The sequence below is a fragment of the Nematolebias whitei genome, chromosome 1 (genome assembly GCF_014905685.2).
Source record: "Nematolebias whitei isolate Nwh7 chromosome 1, NemWhi1, whole genome shotgun sequence".
NCBI lineage: Eukaryota > Metazoa > Chordata > Actinopteri > Cyprinodontiformes > Rivulidae > Nematolebias > Nematolebias whitei.
Window position 1 is genome coordinate 51,620,664 of NC_056498.1, and position 19,204 is coordinate 51,639,867.

Consider the following 19,204-nt stretch of genomic DNA (forward strand, 5'->3'; position numbering starts at 1 on the left):
TTTTACTGAAATTACTTTATTTAGTAAAGTATTCAGTCTAAAAGTATAAAAATAAAAAAATAAAAAACGTGGGTCAAGATACGCAGCTGAGCTGCGTGTTGTTTGTACCGGCAGTTTTCGAACAGGTGAGGTTCAGCGTGAGGGGAGGCAATGGAAGCGATGCCTTTAGCTTTTTAGCTAGCTAGCATTTTGCGCGGCTAGCTTAGCGTTACGCTAGTACTGACAGGTGGGGGTAGTTAGGCGTGCTCCATTCTGATAACGGGGCGGGGCGCCCCGCTTGTATAATAGTAGTAGGAAACACTGACATAGTTATGCCATGAAATTAGCATATATAATTTATTTTCCCGGGTAAGTTTTTTTTACCGGTATTACATGGATGACATGATAAGGCCCAGCCCTAGTGAAGACTGGCTGAACTTATCCTTTAAATTTCTTTATGCTGGCGCATTAAGGAAAAGCTTTTGTGCTGTGCTCCATCAATAGCAACATATTAGAGCGCAAACTTCTGGGAAAATAATACAATTTAGCTGATAGGACATTTACTTAAATTCATAACATGTTAAACAAAATTACAAAACAAGTATTAAACTTAAATATAAAGCATAATTACAAACAAAATCCTTCTTCTGACCTTAATGATAATCAACTTGACCCTCTATCGTCATCACATAAAAGACACAAACTTCTTACCTTCCCGTCGTAACGCTTCACAATAAACTGATCCAGGCCAAGATCTAACAAAAAAAAGACAAAAAGAGAATATAAACAACAATATTCTAAAACTGAATATTTGGCTAACTCAAAGAGGACACCAAGATTAATGTCTGCCATCAAACTTCGTAACAACACTTTGTGTCATAACTGAACCTCAAATGGCACAAGCTCGACAGATAACGGCCATAAACAGTGACCAGCAGTCCGCTTTGACCTTTCTGATCAGTTACATTTTACACTACTTTGATTAAAAGAGCGAACAGCATAAATTTACGTGTACTGGATTCATCTCTGAACACAGTAAAACGAAGAGTTTTATTTTGAGTTCACCATCATACCAGTAAATATAATAAATAAACAACAAGTAAAAACTGGCACTTTGCCACTGTCTCAACTCTCTCCGGTTCCGCACCACACCAGTTAGGACTGCACGATGGTGCAGCGTGGCTACACCCGAACTTATAAGCAGTGCTGGGATAAGACAAAGACATTGAAGTCTGATTATAGGGCGATTAAGGACCACAACACGCGGAGTGGCTCTAACAATGACCAGTTATGAGACTACCCACTCTGCACTGACGATCCTGCTCACAGAGCAGGGAAACAAGTCACAGTGGCAAACCACCTACACCTGAGAAGAACCAATAAGACGAGAGCCGAGTGGGGAAACCGGAATTTAACTGAAGCTGAAAAAACATTTTACAGGCAAATACTGAAATACTCACATTTTAATCCAACTCAGTTTTATTTAGGGCAACATACTGGCTATTTGAAACGCACTTAAAGTTATTGGATTGTCCCATAAATGAACTGTCATCTCTAGGGCTGGATGATATGGAACAAAATTAATATCTTGACATTTTAAGATCAATGGCGATGTTCGATATTGTATTCTTTCCATAAAGTAATAACAAAAATATATTTCTGAGTCAAAGCTTTGTCCCAATTGCCACACAGGCACATTTATTAACAACAGCTGTAACTGCACAAAATAAATGTCTAAAAATTAAACTTTTTACATGTATTAAATAATAATCCTGTTCAGCTGTGCCGCCTTCACGACATTAGTAAGCATGTGTGAACTGCAGCTGCAGGTCCGACAGACTTCAGCCTCCTTCCCTGAAACAAATCACAGCATGAAACTCATTTAGTCGTGCTGTGCCTTATGAGAGGAACAGTGAGAGCGCAACATTAATAAAGCAGCAGCTTATCATATCGCTAAAGACACAGTCCAGGCTCAACTGTGAACAAGATGGCTAAAGCGTTAGCCATCTTGTTAGCCGCTAAGGACCGTGTCCTTAGCAATATGATAAGCCACTGCTGTATTAATGTTGCAACACCTCTCTGTTCCTCTCATAAGGCACAGCACGGTTAAATGAGTTTTGACCCGTGGTTTGTTTCAAGGAAGGAGGCTGAAAGCACAATCAGACTTGCAGCTGCAGTTTCACACACGCTTCATACTCCACTTATAGCATCGTTTTAAATGGTGAAAAACACTTGTAGTGCTAACTTTTGTCGGGACTTGTTTTAGGCAACGTCTACAGAAAACATTTTTCTGCTACTCATCTGACAATTTAAATCCAAACTTTTTCCAAAAGAGTAACCATCGTTTTTCTTTTTGCTCAGCAGCTAAGCTGCTCTTCATATCTCCCCTGCTTACTTGTGCTAAACGTCTCCCGCCCACCTCCTGGAGAAGCAGGAAGCTGGGAGAGCACAGCTGAGGGGCTGTGTTTGTATTCAAGGGGGGAGAAGGAGGGGCCGCGTGGGAGAAAAAAAGACAGCAGATAGATTTTCAAGTACAACACTATATCGATTATATCAATATAGTCTCATCTTATATCACAAATAAAATTATCTCGACATTTTTAAAATATCGAGATATCGCATAGCCCTAGTCGTCTCCTACCTTCAAATGGAAAACCCCCAAATCTCAACTTCTAGGATCTACACCCCAGTCTTTCAACTGGGCTGTTTTATCTTTTCTGAGTTCAGAGATCATTTACAGTCATCTGATAAGAAATATCAGTATGTTTAGCATTGAAACAGTAAAAACACGACAGTACAACCAAACATGGATAAATGATGTAACACTCATGCTGTGTGTGGAATGATATTTTGTTGAATAAAACGGCAAATATGGGGAACAAGCTAGACATTTTTGTTTACCAGATAGAGCTAATGGGGAGTGAGAAAGCAGCATAGGTGTGACAGTCCAGAAGAAGCTTTGATTAAGTGGAAACTGCAGTTTTGGCTCTTGCTGTGAATGAATGCTTAAGAACTAAAAGTTATTTAATACAGAGAATTTAACTACTGCTCTATGGAGGCTTATGTTTCTGTTCTTACATACAAAAAAGTATCACACAACGCAACTTTTGTGTTGAATTATAACTCGGGGAAAAAAGTGCATCTGAAACACATGCATGCCAAGAGAAGATCCTTGACTTCACAAACCTCCCATGGCTGAAGGTCAAATATCAGAGGCTCGTTGCGTGATACCCAAGATATGCTCTGTGTTGAACTGTTAATTGATACACCAGCTGTTGTGTCGTGATTCACTAAACTCAGTCCTGTGCTCCTCTGGTCCTTATATTTTCATAGCCAGTGGTATTTTTATACCAAGAACTGTCATAAAACTCAGAATTTCCCAGGAGGTCAAGTGTTCCTGTAGCGGATGGAGCAAATGTAAGCAATGTGGAACGCCTACATTTAGCTATATGTAGTTATAAACACAAGCAGCCTGCAGACATGTACTGTTTGTTGCACAGGAGGGAGGGGTATAAGATGCAACCAACACATTGCAGACATGTACGATTCTGAATATATTTTCAAATGTCAAAAATCTATTTTGCCAACATTTATCTGTGCTGCCACTTTAAGAGTCAGCATAGTTGCTGTGTGGTGGTGTTTGGCCTAGAATAGTTGCCATAGCTGCTACAGATGAAACATGTGGAGGTGTGTTTTCACATAATTTCACATTTTCTTCGTTGAACACTGAATAAAATACAGTAGATGTCTGTAAGTAAACTGTGGAGTTATTTGAACATGACTTTCTTCAGTTATGACAAACATTTGATTTGTGTACTCATTTCTTGTGTAAAAGACAATGCTAATCACATTAGCTTACTTTTGCTTTTCCATATTAAGTTAGCATCTATTCAAATTGCTGGTTAAGTGGGTTTTTTTGGGGCATGTGTTGCACACTATTTAGACATGAAAATATATAAATCAGTATTTAGTCATGTAAAATAAGGCACAGTCATTTTAATTACTGTAGTAAATTTGTACTTCTGTTTCATCTCAGTTTCAGGGATTCAGTTAAACATAAGCTTACCAGCTGCCACCTGGTGTCTGATCACAAACATGATAATTGAAGATAATTGTGATGCATGAATAATTGTTTTATGGTCACATCGCAGCCTTCTGAATCATAATCAAATCATAAGGTGCCTAAAGATTCCCACACGACTATTACACATTATGTACAAGATGTCATGGGTGTATTTTGGACTAAATTTCATGTCAGACCTAATGTTAGATAAACGTGATGTAAAAAATAATTTGCAGAAAAAGTTATTCTCAACAGATCAAACAGCGTTGATGAAGATGAGGAGCGCAAACTCACTCTCAGGCTGTTTCTCATTGGGTGTGATGGAGCGTATGAAGTCCTGGGGTGTCATATAAACCTCAGCATCGCCGTGCTCGTTGATGACCTTCAGTGTGGCGAAGTAGCGGAAAATCTTGTCTGGAGTCGAGTAGGCCCTTATTCTGTTCTCGTACTCCATCACCTGACGACCAGACAAAGGCACAACTGATGGAACAAGTTAACACACGAGACACGAGATCCAGTCTCGTGTCAACAAAACCAAACACCAGCAACTTTCTATCGTGTGTAAAGCTAGCTCCTCAATAACAGGCGGCGATTTCATCGCCTACACAAGTGTCCGGCGCCGCCTTTTCTGATTGAAGGTTTTTTTTTCCCCCTTTGGAGCCAATCGACGTGCCTGCACGTTAGTCACATGATCAATTTCAGTCGTTCTAGCAGGAAAGACACAGTCTCTCAGCTGAGAGGAGTTTTTAAACAAAAAAAAAAAACTTAAAGCATTAAAATAAAAGAGAGAATAATTTAAAATGAATATTTTTATTTGCGGCTGACAGCTCTAAAAGACTGACAAGTTTTTTGTGGAAGAAATATTTTAAATTATCGTACTTTTTGCACTATAAGTCGTGTTTTTTTTGCATAATTTGCATGCCCTGTAACTTATAGGCAGAAGCGACGTATTTATGGATTTTTTCCCATATTTATAAACCAATTTTTGGCTGAGATATGACCGTTTTCATTCATTCTGACTAAAAATATTAAACATTACCATTTTCAGCCGCTAGATGGCACTCGAGTAGTATGGCATGCCGTTGTGTCATGTAATAGGTAACAGTGTCTATTAATGACGCAATCGGCTTGCCACAGCCTGCCACCTTCGTTCTGCACGGCTGGAGCAACGGTCAAATCAGCTGCATTTCGCTGCGATGTCCCAGCGAAATGCAGCTGATTTGACCGTCAAAGTGCATTTATTAAAAAAAAGTTAAACCGAGACACAACTTTGCTATAATTTCTAGCAAACAAATAATTGTTTTCAAGTGTTAATCTTGTTAAATTCTTGTTAAAGTCCTCCCGTGCACGCTCCCGCAGCCGCCATTTGGCAGACAATTGATTTTTGGCACAACACCGGCCCACGTTTCCGGGTTGTCAGCTGTGACACGCAACCAACGCGACGTGTCAGCGGCGAGGCATAATAGACGAGATGTATACGGTGAAGCGACATATTTACGGATTTTTCCACTTTATTAGACATATTAGGACTGATGTGACTTATTGGGCGGTGCAACGTGCACGGTGGAAAATACGGTAGTGTTTTTAAGCACTTAAATAAGGTGGTTAATTTTCCCCCTGAGAAACATGAAAAGTCATAAAGTTAAAGGATTAAACCTGTATGATTCAAATGTTCACAATATGTTGATTTGAATGTTGATCAGATTTCATGATCTTGCCTGTAGTTACAGAAAACAAAGTGAAGTTTCTGAGCTGCATGCATTTGGCTGGGGCTGCTGCATTCATTGTGAAATAACTATTCAATTTTTAAAAATGTACGTTATCTAGCTCTACAAATTGATTGACAGCTGCTGCAGATTATGGCTTCATGACTTTTCAGGCCTGTGACGATGATGAACCTTTTTCAGTAATCAGTGTTTAAACCGTCTGCATTCGCCAACATTTCCGCCGCACGGAGCATCTATGCGTTTATGTTGGGAAGTGACTTCAGCCGTCTACTATGAGCTATTAGCCTCCGACACAAGTTATTGAGAAGGTCGATAAAGAGGCAAAAATCAAAAACAAAGGAGTTAAGAAAGTAGAGGATAAGAAAAAGAGCTTGTCGCAGCATTAAAAAAAAGTAATCAGCTTAGACGTATAGGTAAATTAACCCCAGCACTGATCCAACACAACCAAAACAGGAAGTCAGGTGCCTTCAGGGCCAGGCTGACAGTCAGGTTTAAATGAAGGAGGACTGCGTGCTGATTTCGGAAACTATTCTCTTCAGCTCTGTTACACATGTTAAGTCATTTGAATGTTTGTTTTGACGCCACCATTCGCTTTTCAGCAGAACGTTTCAAACAGATGCTGCAAACCAAGAAACAGACAGAGCGGTTTGTGTTCTGAAGCAAATTCACATAGGTGGTAATTTCGAGTGACACCAAGTGAGTGTGTTCACTACAGCAGCTCCCTGAGGAAACGGAAAACGTGTTTTAAAGCTTCAACATTTTGAGGCTGTCGCTTCAACCTGATGAAGGAAAGCGTCTGTGAGACAGCAACACAGACTCTATCCAAGAAAAATAAAAGGTTTTCTTCTAAAGACATATTTGCTGCTCAGCTGAACAGTGAACTCCAGTGTCTTCTGGATCTGATTGGAAGTTTTAGACTGTTAAACTAGTTTTCAAACCTAAAGTCCCATTTTAATATTCTTACCGAGCGGAAAAACAATTTTATTGTGATTACTTTTTAACTATTAGATAAACAGAAAGTGGCTGAAAGGGAAAGCTGTTGGGGTGAGGAGAATGCATACATTTTTACAGTTTACATCTTAAGATCCCTAATTTTTACTAAAAATATTAAGTAAATCAGGTGTGACCTTGCTGAAATAAGTTGTAAACAAAAACCTTATGATTAAAGTTTTCATATTCTATTTTCCCACTCTTCATTGGCACAGAATAAAAATACACTAATTCAATTTAAAATATTTTAAACATTTACTCTTTACCATTTTGCCTTCAGACAACAGTTTATTTTCTACTTAAATTAGCATTCGATGTATACATTTTAGGAATTGTAACTCGGGTAAGGCTACGTCGGAAAAATATCTCTGACTGGAGATGATGTAGCGAGGCTCAACGTTGCCCAACAATCGTCGGAATCCGACATCCTCACCAATGGAAAAAAAAAATCCACACCGCCGACATTTTGAATTTTCCTCTCCGCCGTGAGATCAGGTAGGCGTGTGACGTCATCACGTTGCGCTGCTGCTGCTGCAGGCATCATCGTCACTGGGTTGTCATACAAAAACAGCGTCTTTTATATCGGTGAGTTATTTTGATGGAATGGCCGATATTGAACTTTAACGCTAATATCGTCCGATACCAATACATGCCAGTAATATTGTGCATCCTTAATACATTTTGGCTAAATTAACTACAGAATGCAACAAATGATGAAGAATTCACCGAATAACTGTGTGCAAAACCTAAAGGGTCAAAACAAACCAAAGAAGCTTTACATACAGGAACATTTTTAAGATCTTTCCAGGATTTGCAAACTCAAGTTTGGTCCTTTGAGCTTAAAGGCAGTATCTCACTGAAGCGCGACTGTTTGGAGACTAGTTGATGAACTTTAAGCTGCGATCTCGCTGAACTCTGTGAACAAGTGACGCACGAGCGAAGTGGTCATGTTGGGAGCAAGCAATTTTTAAAATCATTGCTTAATGTTGAGTGCACTGCTTGCAAAACTGCATTCTTGGCCATGCGCATTATTTTATTGTTCCTCTGTACCCACACGATACCAGCCTCAGCTCACTTTGTACCCACTTTGGCAGCAACACCACACTTATGATGTCATCTGCTCGAGTACAGTCTTAAAACATATATAGGGTGATTTGGATAAGTTTTTAAATAATCATTTATCATCAGCATTATTTTTACATGTTTACTGTCAGAGGAGAGCTCTTGTGAAGCAATTAAAGTACAGCTCTAGCATTCTTAAGAAGGGTTGGTGACGTCTGCGGTAAAATACAAATGGGTTTGAGACAGGTTGAAGACACTAAACATCTCTGACTACTTTGAGAGAAAAGTTGTTGCAAATTTTTTGAACATGCTCTAATTCAGGAGACTCCCTCATGAATGCTGCTTGCCAACTTTTCATAGCCCACTGAGATACCGCCTTAACAGGTTTTCTAGTGTCATAGAAAAATGCACAAATTTACCAAGATATGAAATTCCTTTTAGGATTTCCCCTGCATATGGTGAAACTATACCTCTGGTCAAGTCCAGGACAGTGAGAGCATAAAGTTATTCTTCAAACAAGATAATTCAACAGACTGCAATCACTGAGGACAGAGTGACTGTGCAATTTCCAGCTCTGCAACCATAACTTTTATGCATCTGTATAATGGCATCCTATTTCATTGTAAAATCTAAAAATGGCATCTATTGTTCAAATCTGATTTCCTGACTCCTGTTAATAAAAATCTGTAGAGCTATAAAATGTATTTACCTGGCATCAAATCAAGAACTGTCGGTTTCTTCTTCTGTTTGCATTCTAATGCCCAATTAAGAGAAACGAAATTATCAGAAAATTACATTTCTGCTGTTTATGACAGCAGCTGATTACCTCTGAGGGTTCCTGTAAATATTCTGTCAAAATATACTAACGTTAGCATATTGGACATTGATTTGGGGTTTTAATTTTTTTTTCCAAATCACTGTTCTGATGACTAACCGAAGGTTTGTCGTTTATTGATTACCTTGCGGTCACGGAATCCTGAGCGGGGCTTCTTCTTTTTCCCCTCTTCACCTTCATCTTTTGCTTCTTCATCTCCACTGCTAGACTCCAACGATTTCTCTGACTCTGTTTCTGAATCTCTGCCAAAAACGGCATCCTCGCTGGCCGGTTGCGTCGAGTGACCAACAGAAGGCCCCGCGTCAGCATACGCTCTGTTTTAAAGCAGCAAAACGGATAACAGTTCAGTTCCTGACGGTACAGATGCTGGTCATTCAATTAGAATATCATGAAACAGTTGATTTATTTCTGTAATTCTATTCAAAAGGTGAAACTTGTATATTATATTCATTCATTACACACAGACTGATATATTTCAAATGTTTATTTATTTTAATGTTGGTGATTATTAACTGACAACTAATGAAAACCCCAAATTCAGTATCTCAGAAAATTAGAATATTGTGAAAAGGTTTAATATTGAAGACGCCTGGTGCCACATTCTAATCAGCTAATTAACTCAAAGCACTTGCAAAGGCCTTTAAATGGTCTCAGTCTAGTTCTGTTGGCTACACAATCATGGGGAAGACTGCTGACTTGACAGTTGTCCAAAAGACGACCATTGATACCTTGCACAAGGTTGGCAAGACATAAAAGGTCATTGCTAAAGAGGCTGGCTGTTCACAGAGCTCTGTGTTTAAGCATATTAATAGAGAGGCTAAGGGAAGGAAAAGATGTGGTAGAAAAAAAAAATGTACAAACAATAGGGATAACCACACCCTGGAGAGGATTGTGAAACAAAACCCATTCCAAAATGTGGATGTGGGGGAGATTCACAAAGAGTGGATTGCAGCTGGACTCAGTGCTTCAAGAACCACCACGCTCAGACGTATGGAAGACATGAATTTCAGTTGTTGCATTCCTTGTGTCAAGCCACTCTTGAACAAGAGATGGTGTCAGAAGCGTCTCGCCTGGGACTGCTGCTGAGTGGACCAAAGTTATGTTCTCTGATGAAAGTGAAGTTTACATTTCCTTTGAAAATCAAGGTCCCAGAGTCTGGAGGAAGAGAGGAGAGGCACAGAATCCACGTTGCTCGAGGTCCATTGTCAAGTTTCCACAGTCAGTGATGGTTTGGGGTGCCATGTCATCTGTTGGTGTTGCTCCACATATTTTCTGAGGTTCAAGGTCAATGCAGTCATCTACTAGGAAGTTTTAGAGCACTTCATGCTTCCTGCTGCTGACCAACTTTATGGAGATTTCATTTTCCAACAGGACTTGGCACCTGCACACAGTGCCAAAGCTACCAGTACCTGGTTTAAGGACCATGGTATCCCTGTTCTTAATTGGCCAGCAAACTCACCTGATTTTAACCCTATAGAAAATCTATGAGGCATTGTCAAGAGGAAGATGTGATACATCAGACTCAACAATTCAGAAGAGCTGAAGGCCACTATCAGAGCAACCTGGGCTCTCATAACACCTGAACAGTGCCATAGACTGATCGACTCCATGCCACGCTGCATTACTGCAGTAATCCAGGCAAAAGGAGCTCCAACTAAGTATTGAGTGCTGTACATGCTCATACTTTTCATTTTCATACTTTTCAGTTGGTCAACACGTCTAAAAATCCTTTTTTTATTGGTCTTAATATTCAAATTTTCTGAGATACTGAATTTGGAGTTTTCATTAGTTGTCAGTTATAATCATCAACATTAAAAGAAATAAACATTTGAAATATATCAGTCTGTGTATAATAAATCAATATAATATTCAAGGTCGCTCTTGTAAATGAGTCCCCGAGGCTCAATGAGACTAACCTGTATAAATAAAGGTCAAATGAATAAAAAAAGTTTCACTTTTTGAATGGAATTACTGAAATAAGTCAACTTTTTCATGATATTCTAATTTTATGACCAGCACCTGTATTATGCTGTCATACTAGAACAAATATTTATTGTATTTTCCATCTTCTGCTTTACTCATCCGCTTTTCTACTTAAAGGGACGTAAAGGACTTTGTTTTGCATCTTGGTACATAAAAAGGCTATGATATAAAACAGAGCTAGCACAGAGGCAGATGACAGAGTGTTTAGCTCTTCTGGGTAAAACAATTCGTCAGACCAAACTCATTTGAAACTGAAATGACACCAATAACAATAAATAGTTAAGTTCATCTGAGACAGGCTAAATAATTCAGTTTAATGCGACGCAGGGAGAATGAAGTCTGAGGTGAAGGCCTGGAACCGTTTTATCCCATCAGACTCAACAGCCCTGAGGATCCATCAATCACTCGGCCTGCTGCAGCTCAGTCAGTCTGTCCCCAAAGAGTTTTAGCTCCAACACTCTCTAACACTGTATGTTAACTAAGCGCCAACCTTTTTGCTAATGAATACCCATAAAATACATTTATTTTAAAATGTTGAATTAATTATGGCATGTGCTGAAATCTGTATTTGAACACTGACTCAACTGTTGGGAACATGTGACACGGAATAAAAAGCTCGATATGAGGCACAAGATGATGCACTGAGACTAGGGTGAATTTATTTAATAGGACAGGAAAGCCATAAAAACAAGGCATTACAGATGTGACAAATGAACAGCTATTAATATGAGCTTGCTGCCAGAGACACTTTGTAAGAGTCTATACCAATTGACATTGAAGGGAAGGTGAACAGGTTGTTGCAAATCTCCTTCTACTGGGGTAAATATAGTATTTGCTGTTGAAATTCAATTTTAAAAAGCTGTTATACTTTCATTAATTTAAAAACAAAAACAAAAAGTGTCTTAAAGTGTCTTACTTTTTCCAGAGTATTCCAGCACTAGCAGACACACCGGTCACCCCAGCCAGGGCAGCCAGCATCAGCCTCCTCCGTCCGGCCCCTCGCACAGCCCCATTGTGGTAACGGCGGGACAGCTGCGATAAACCCACCGAAACTGCGGACAACGCCCGCAAGCGAAACATCCTGCAGAAAGAATATTTAAGAGGTTAAAGGCAATAAATTTAAATGCAGAAATCTGCACTTTTGTATTGTATCTGCATGGTTTCCACCATTTAGCATTGAGGTGTGATGTGGTTTTGCTGCTTTGCTGATGACACTGAATTTAAAGCAACATTTTAACAGCACCACTAGCACCTCCTTCTAAGCAGCACTAAAATTTACACTTAGTCATTTGTGCAAACCGAAAACCAAGGTAATGCAAGAAGTGCACCTACGCAATTTACATGTCGACATGCTAAGCTGTGACTGTCTTGCAGAGCACCATTCGGTGTACGAACATTTCTTAGTTTGAATAATGCACACACCACACCTCCTAAGCACCTGTTTTGTAAAGTAATGTACCCCTATAAAATCTCTGCGCTAATCTTAACAACACAAGAAATCCCTTGAGTCTCTTTTTCAAGGTAGACCTGAAAATGGGAGTGATCTAAGGTTGAAGTTGATGTACGACTATCGCCACTGCATCTTTGCAGAACATCTGGACAATACGCCACTTGAAATGAAGCGTAAACTCCGCCCACCTGGCGACCTGCTCTGTCAGCCGGCTGGTAAATGGTGTGCGGCCAGTTATGGAATTATTTCACAGATTTATTTCAGCACTTCAGTTTTCCTTTAGAGAACAGTGTAATTTAATGCAACTTCTTTGAATAATTTGAACCAATATATATATTTTATATAATGACACAGGAGCATTGCTTCAGTTTGTTATAGTGAAAAAAGTGCAAAGCTCTCAATTTACTGATCTGTCTACATTCCAACCCTCACCTATGGTCATGAGGTACGGATCATGACTGAAAGAATAAGATACTGGTTACAAGTGGCTTCCCTTATATAGTGGCTGGGCTCAACCTTACATATGGTGTGAGGAGCTCCATCACAGATACTTATGGAGTATTCTTGGAGTATGCTCCTCCTGAGGTGGTTCGAGCATCTGATTAGGATGCCTCCTGGATGCCTCTTTTTGGAGGTTTTCCAGGCATGTCCCACTGGGATGAGACCCTGGGCAGGCCCAGAACTTGCTGAAGGGATCAGGCCTGAGAATCCTGGCTGGCCTGGGAATGCCTTGGGCTCTCCCAGGAGGAGCTTCAGAGTGTCCATGGGGAAGGGGATGTCAGGGTTTCTCTCCTGGACCTATTGATTCTGAAACCTGACAATGGATAAGTGGTAGAAGATGGAAATTGATAATTCTCTCACATACACACACTATACAATAACATAAAGTCCTATTTTTTTAAACAATTTTCTCCACATTTACAACAAATAAGCAAAATTAATAAAATAGGTATATGTGATGGAATAATGTACTTAGTCAATTTGTTCTATAAATGTCTTAACGTTTTTAGAAAGTTTGGCAAAAAGGAAGTTACTTATTGAGATAAGTGTTAGTAACAGTTTAATGTTTGACAGAACCACTGGTTTAACCACTGGTTCTCAACTCTGGTCCTCCCACAGAACCAAAAACATGCACGTTAGGCTAATTGGTAAATGAAAATTGCCCCTACTATGAGAGTGAATGGTTGTTTGCCTTGTGTGTCTCTATGTGTCCCTGTGATGAATTTGCAATAGGTCCAGGGTGTCCTCTGCCTCTAGCACAGTGACTGCTAGATATGGGCACCAGTGATCCCTGTGACCTAGAATGGAAGAAGCAGCTAAAAGATAATGGACAAAACTTGAGAAAGTAATTAAACCACTGAATCAGAAGTTTTGGAGCACGGAAACAACTAAAACATGCAGGATAGTGTTCCTCAAGGACCAGGGTTGGGAACCACTGGGTTAAACTACACCTTCCTAAATAAATGGATTAAAATCCCAGATTCTTCCTGTAAAAAAAAAACAAAAAAAAAACAAATTTCTACTGGTACAGCTAAACTCCAGAGTTTTATTTTCAAGTGTATTGCCTTGTAATTCATGTGTCACAGAAAGATGATTAACAATTAAAATGATGCCTACTGGTGTGCACCTGTAGCTCCCGTGTGTGCCCTTTTCAAACCACAGGATGGTGGAGTTCACATCACTGAGGCCTAAAGCAACCACCTGTTGATATCCTATTAACAATTCAGGCACCAACTGTCAAATGAACTCGGCAGGAAGAAAAAAGAAGACATGGCATGTGTTAATTGGAGAGTTCAGCGGTCCATGACAATGGGGACAGAAGGGAACAGGAAAAAGCGTGCAAACTATTTTCTGAGCCTGCCACATAAAAAATTGCAACCAAAAAGTTTAAAGTCTCACAATAACATGACGTAATAGGACATTTTATTTAATTTATGGTATCTGTATAATCATTCTTGAAATCAAAGGCTGCTGCATATGTAGGACACTGAAGAAGTATAAAGTCCTGTATGAACATTCTATGCTAAAACAATTTTTACTCAAATTATGTCGCTTAAAAATAATAAACTGGTCGATGATACTACATATTGTCCTGATGCATGCTCAACAGTCCAGACTGAAGATTTTTTACATAAAAGACGAAACGTTTCAACAAATACGAGCCCGTCCAGAGGACCTGACTCAACCTTGTTAGACAGTACATATTCAAAACTGGTATATTTAATAAATTTCACGATATTCCATTTCCTATGGCAGCTGGTTCATTTAGAAAGAATTCATGCGTCTCTCAAACATGTGCCACATGAGCTAAAATTAGATCAAATTCATGGGGACCGTCGGACACAAAATTTTTTTTTCATCCATTTGACTTCTCGCTGCCAGCTGAGGAAAGCTAATTAAAGCTGAAATAATTATGTTTGTCTGAATCTTTGTAACAAGCCCAGGAAGGTAATTATTTTTAAAAGAATAATTTGATGATCTGTGAAATTCCCATTTGAGACAGAGTCTTGCAGTGTGTGCAGAAAACACTTTATTTTTATCCAACATACACTAATGCTGTTTGCAAAATGTCCTGGAGAAAAAGAAGACAATAAATAGTTAAAATATTTATTTTAAAATAAGCAGTGCATTTGATAGATTATATACAAATCTTAATAATAATACCTGGTTGAATTATGTTAAATATTTTTCCTTTATTCTTACGATAATATAGTGTATGCAGGCATTCCTGCAACAAACTAACCATGAATCCATATCATCACAATAAATTGGTTTGTACCCATTTCTCTCCAGTGACGGTGACAACTGTCACGTTTTTTGCCCCTTCCTTCCACAGTTTGTTTGTTTATGTTGCCATGCTCCCCTCATTGTCCATCTCTATGTTCAGTTCAGTGTTGCCCATCACCCATCCTCAGCACCTGTCACCCTGCACTACACCTACTCTACCCCGTCACAGCTGTCAGCTCTCATCATGTTCACCTGTCCTGCACCGTTCTTAAGCCCAGCTCAACTCTCAGTGCCAGATTATTGAAAGTTTGTTGCCAGTAGAAATCCAGCGCATCTTGTTCCGACTCCTGAGCACAAACCTCAGCCTCGTTTCTCAACTCCTTGCCCTTTCTGGATTTGTCTGCTACATCTGACCACGGCTTCCTTCGACTACGCCTTTGGATCCCATCCTGGTTCTGGTATCAGCTCTCTGATCTTCTGTGTATGACCCCTTCAACGTTTACTGGACCCTGTCTCTAGATCTGCCCTCCACGGACCACGGTCTGCTCTCCTGCTGTAGCTCTCGTTGCACAAGTGATGTCACCAGGTTCAGCTCTTGTCCAACCACAGACTGAGAAGGTTAGTGACTTATTCACAGCAAGTCTCAAAACTCCTCGCCCTCTTCGTAGTCACTAACCTGTCTCTCTCTGCAGACTGAACCCTGACCTCCACCAGAAGCTGCACTAAAAAGAAACCTTTTAAACCATTCCTGAGTTTGACGTTGTGCTGATCCAAAAACAGGTTCCTGTCAACAACAGTCAAATTAGACAAACCTTTTAATTTTTCTGCAGATAATCAAAATATTCATGCTTACACATAAACAAGCATTTGACACATATGTTGAGCTCGTTGACCTGGCGCCACTGAAAATAAGATTTTTCTTTTAGGTTTAAGTAGATTAATTTGTGTTCAAGAATAATTTAATAATTACACTAATATTTATCTGTCAGCTGGAGATGAGCTTTACGTTTTACTTGTATTAGCATAACTCTCCCTTTTTTAAGATTATATAAAATGTAGCATAAACCATTAAGTTGCAGATGGGAACAGTTCAAAACAGAAAAATAACGATTAAGTTTGTTTTTCCTCATTCTTTTGGCTCTGACAGTGCAGCTCATTATAGCAGATAAACACGATGAAAAGGGAAATGTTAGACTGCAGTATTTGTTAACAAAATCTATCAAATTGTACAGATCAGCTCATGAGAAGCCAAAACACGCTGCTGCCAATTATTGTGACTACGGTAGTTCAAGGACATGTTACCATTAATATGCGTATGTTTGAGTTGTGGGCATTTAACACATTCAGCAACAGTCACATTAATGGCATCAGTGCAAGTGCATAAAGAGTTATGGCAAAAATATTGATTTTCTAACATCCACATGGTGAATTAAACTTTTATCTGCCACTGACTAGTTAAAGTTCACATTTTAAAAGGTTAAAATTCCCACAATATTCTGGAAGATGTGTCCCACAGGACCATATTATCACCAGGTCATTTATACTCATCTTTTGATCAATAAAAGAAGAAACTATATAAAATTAGCGTGAAGCTTCCACAGAAGCCTGTCAATGATTCATTAACTAAAATTAATTGCATCAAAGTAGAAAAATACCTAATCCATGCAGGGTAGTGGGTCTCTAGATACACTAGAATAAAGCAAACAATTTTATTTAAGATATAGACGTCTCCTTCAACTTTTAATACATTACTTATGGTAAAAGCATCCACTAAAAATATAATGAACGCAAAAAAACCTTAACCTTGATCTAACAATTCTGAGTAAGTCCTTTATACCGTTAAACATTTAATGCCGTTTGACGATGGTCCTACAATATGTTCCTGAAACAGATTTATCTGATCATGTGTAGCTTTAGGTTTGTACCTTGAATTGACACTAATGATGCAACCCTATCTGTAATTTGTTAGTAAATGTGGCACTTTATATGTTGTGCAGAGATTTCATTTTAACACATAAGCATGAGCAGATGAATCGGACATCTGTGGATAGAATCAGGTGTGTACACATAAAAGGTTTTGCATGTTTGTATGAGTTTTTTGAAGACGCATTACTCTTTCAGAAAACACTTGTGCAAACCCCAGTCCATCCATGAATCACTGATGGACCCAGCCTTGTTCCACGGAAGCGAGCTTTCGGAAAACAAACGAGCATCACCAAACAAAAACAAACAGGAGCAGAACTAAGCTAACATGGAACACAACGCATTAAAAGTGTGAAAACAACTCCCTCGTATCGTTTTTAAAATATGACAAATCATCTCATTTGAACTACGTTGTGGTTAACTAATTGGTGTTAAAAAAAAAAACTGTAGTATGAGTTTTTATAACTGTTTATTGTTGTTGCTGTTGTCCATTGTTGTCATCTTTCTTTGTTGAAATCAGGTCTCTCTTGTAAATGAGTCCTCGAGGCTCAATGGGATTTACCTGTATAAATAAAGGTTGATTGATTGATAATTGTTTAAAGCGAAATGTTACATTGCTGTGCATCATCATCAGTCTTCCCGCAATAATAAATCTCTTGTTTAATCCGGCGGCTGGGTGGTCAGTTGCACAAACATCACATTACTGAGCAGCAAAGCTAGCATGCTTTCTCAGATGTTGAACATATCGGCTCTGATATATTGCTTCACAGCACACAGGGACATTAGGGGTGGGTAGGCTTCAACCCCCTTCAGGAGATTCAGAAATCCCACTTGAGCGGCTAGAAGGTATCGAAATCATGACGAGATGTTTTGTTAAAGAGCCTGTTGAGAGTAATCAGATCGTATCAAGTCACCTGCAAACAATGTTTTATAAAAAATGCTTTTCAATCCTGCAAACCACCTGGCACACCAAGATACATCAATTAAATCAACTAATTTAGATTTTAATAAATAACTTATCTGACTAAATCTATAATGTTCAACAAAACTTACAATGTGTTTTACAAAAAAAAAAAAAAAGGTGCTTTTTAACTTGGATTATAGAAAATATTGTCAAAAAAATGTAAACAAATGACCAATATAACTTTTTTGGCCAACTACAGTGACAGTGTAGTGACGCAAGTGGTATTTTGTACTTTCCACCAGGAATATCATCATTAAACACTCAAACGTTAAACATGGCGTACTGTATGTTTAACCCAAGTCTTGGTTAACATGAATTATGTGTAATTGCACAGATGTGGCAGTTTTACAGTGAGGGTCCACCTGAGCAGCTCATTATCCAAAACATGCCAAGCAGATGGCAGCTCATATTAGTCAATTAAAATGACACATTTTAGTGACCTCTGGAGATGCAAGGTGCAAGTAAGACACCAAAAATTACAGTGCAAGTGGTGCTACCCTGCCTTGTTTTGTTTAGAACTATTAGTTAGGTCGTAGGCAAAAGCCCATACATTTTAAATAATTTAATAAAGCAAAAACGCGTAGCAGATGCCTATTTATTGAGTAATTATAAACTACATTTACAACTAAATTCGCAATTCGTATGGTTCAAGCTTAACCATGGAGAGAAGTAACTGTACCGCAGGGCAGCTAGCTAGCTTAGCTTGAAAATAGCTGCTGTTTCACCGACTCGCAGCTAAACACAGCTACGGTACCGAACTGTCTCATAGCTAATAAAACGGCATGCTTACTCACATTAATGAGAACTAAAACACTGGTCGGTCCAAAATAAGCATTAGGGTTCACAAGACGTCAACAGCCTGGCTCGGTGCAGAGATGTAGCGACTCTGACGTGAGTTCCGTGTTCCACAGCAACCCAGGCAGCAGCAAGAATATTGCCGTGTTGCCAAATATACGACATTTATGATATTTATATTGTAGTTTTATGACCATACAATATAAAAACAGTTTGAAAAATAGATATTATATAATAGTTTTGGCATTTTTGTACACCCAAAATATGACTCGATTTTATTCTAGTTAACACCCGCATATTATCAGAAAGTAAATAGCTAGATTATCTGGCAACCCTAGATAGTCGGCTGCGTCTGCAACCCCGCCCCTAAAGGAGGACTCAGGCTCCGCCCCTCCCTCCGGTGATCTGGAAAGGACTGAACCAAAAATCACACTGGTAATAATTTGATTACCAGGTAAGTTAAACAGCACGTCATGCTCCCTACCCAACTTGTATTCTATCTCGTTCTTATACTTACAAATGACAGCATAAGTGGGTGAGTTCTAGAATTGCGCCGCTCCAGGTGGCTGTCTGTTGCTTTCATTCTGAGATTTTGCTTTTGGAAACTTTAATTCCTGGTTTTCTGGATGTAAATCACATTTTTTGGATGATCGTTTCCTCTGGTATCGGATGCTGTGCAGCTGGAAGGATTTTTACTGAAACTTTT

General features: G+C 39.0%; 1 protein-coding gene across 3 annotated transcripts in view; it reads right to left on the reverse strand.

Annotated features, from left to right (window-relative positions):
- The window catches only part of micu1 (mitochondrial calcium uptake 1), a 49,701-nt gene extending 31,074 nt beyond the window's left edge, over nucleotides 1-18,627 (reverse strand). For all 3 annotated transcript variants that reach the window (XM_037678470.1, XM_037678463.1, XM_037678454.1), the window contains exons 1-5: nucleotides 18,498-18,627; nucleotides 11,556-11,720; nucleotides 8,781-8,970; nucleotides 4,337-4,499; nucleotides 691-734 (exon numbers count right to left, since the gene is read on the reverse strand). In XM_037678470.1, the coding sequence (XP_037534398.1) occupies nucleotides 691-734; nucleotides 4,337-4,499; nucleotides 8,781-8,970; nucleotides 11,556-11,720; nucleotides 18,498-18,499 (564 nt within the window). In that variant the 5' untranslated portion in view covers nucleotides 18,500-18,627. The remainder of the gene's footprint in view (nucleotides 1-690; nucleotides 735-4,336; nucleotides 4,500-8,780; nucleotides 8,971-11,555; nucleotides 11,721-18,497) is intronic.
- Between the last annotated feature and the right edge of the window lie 577 nt (nucleotides 18,628-19,204).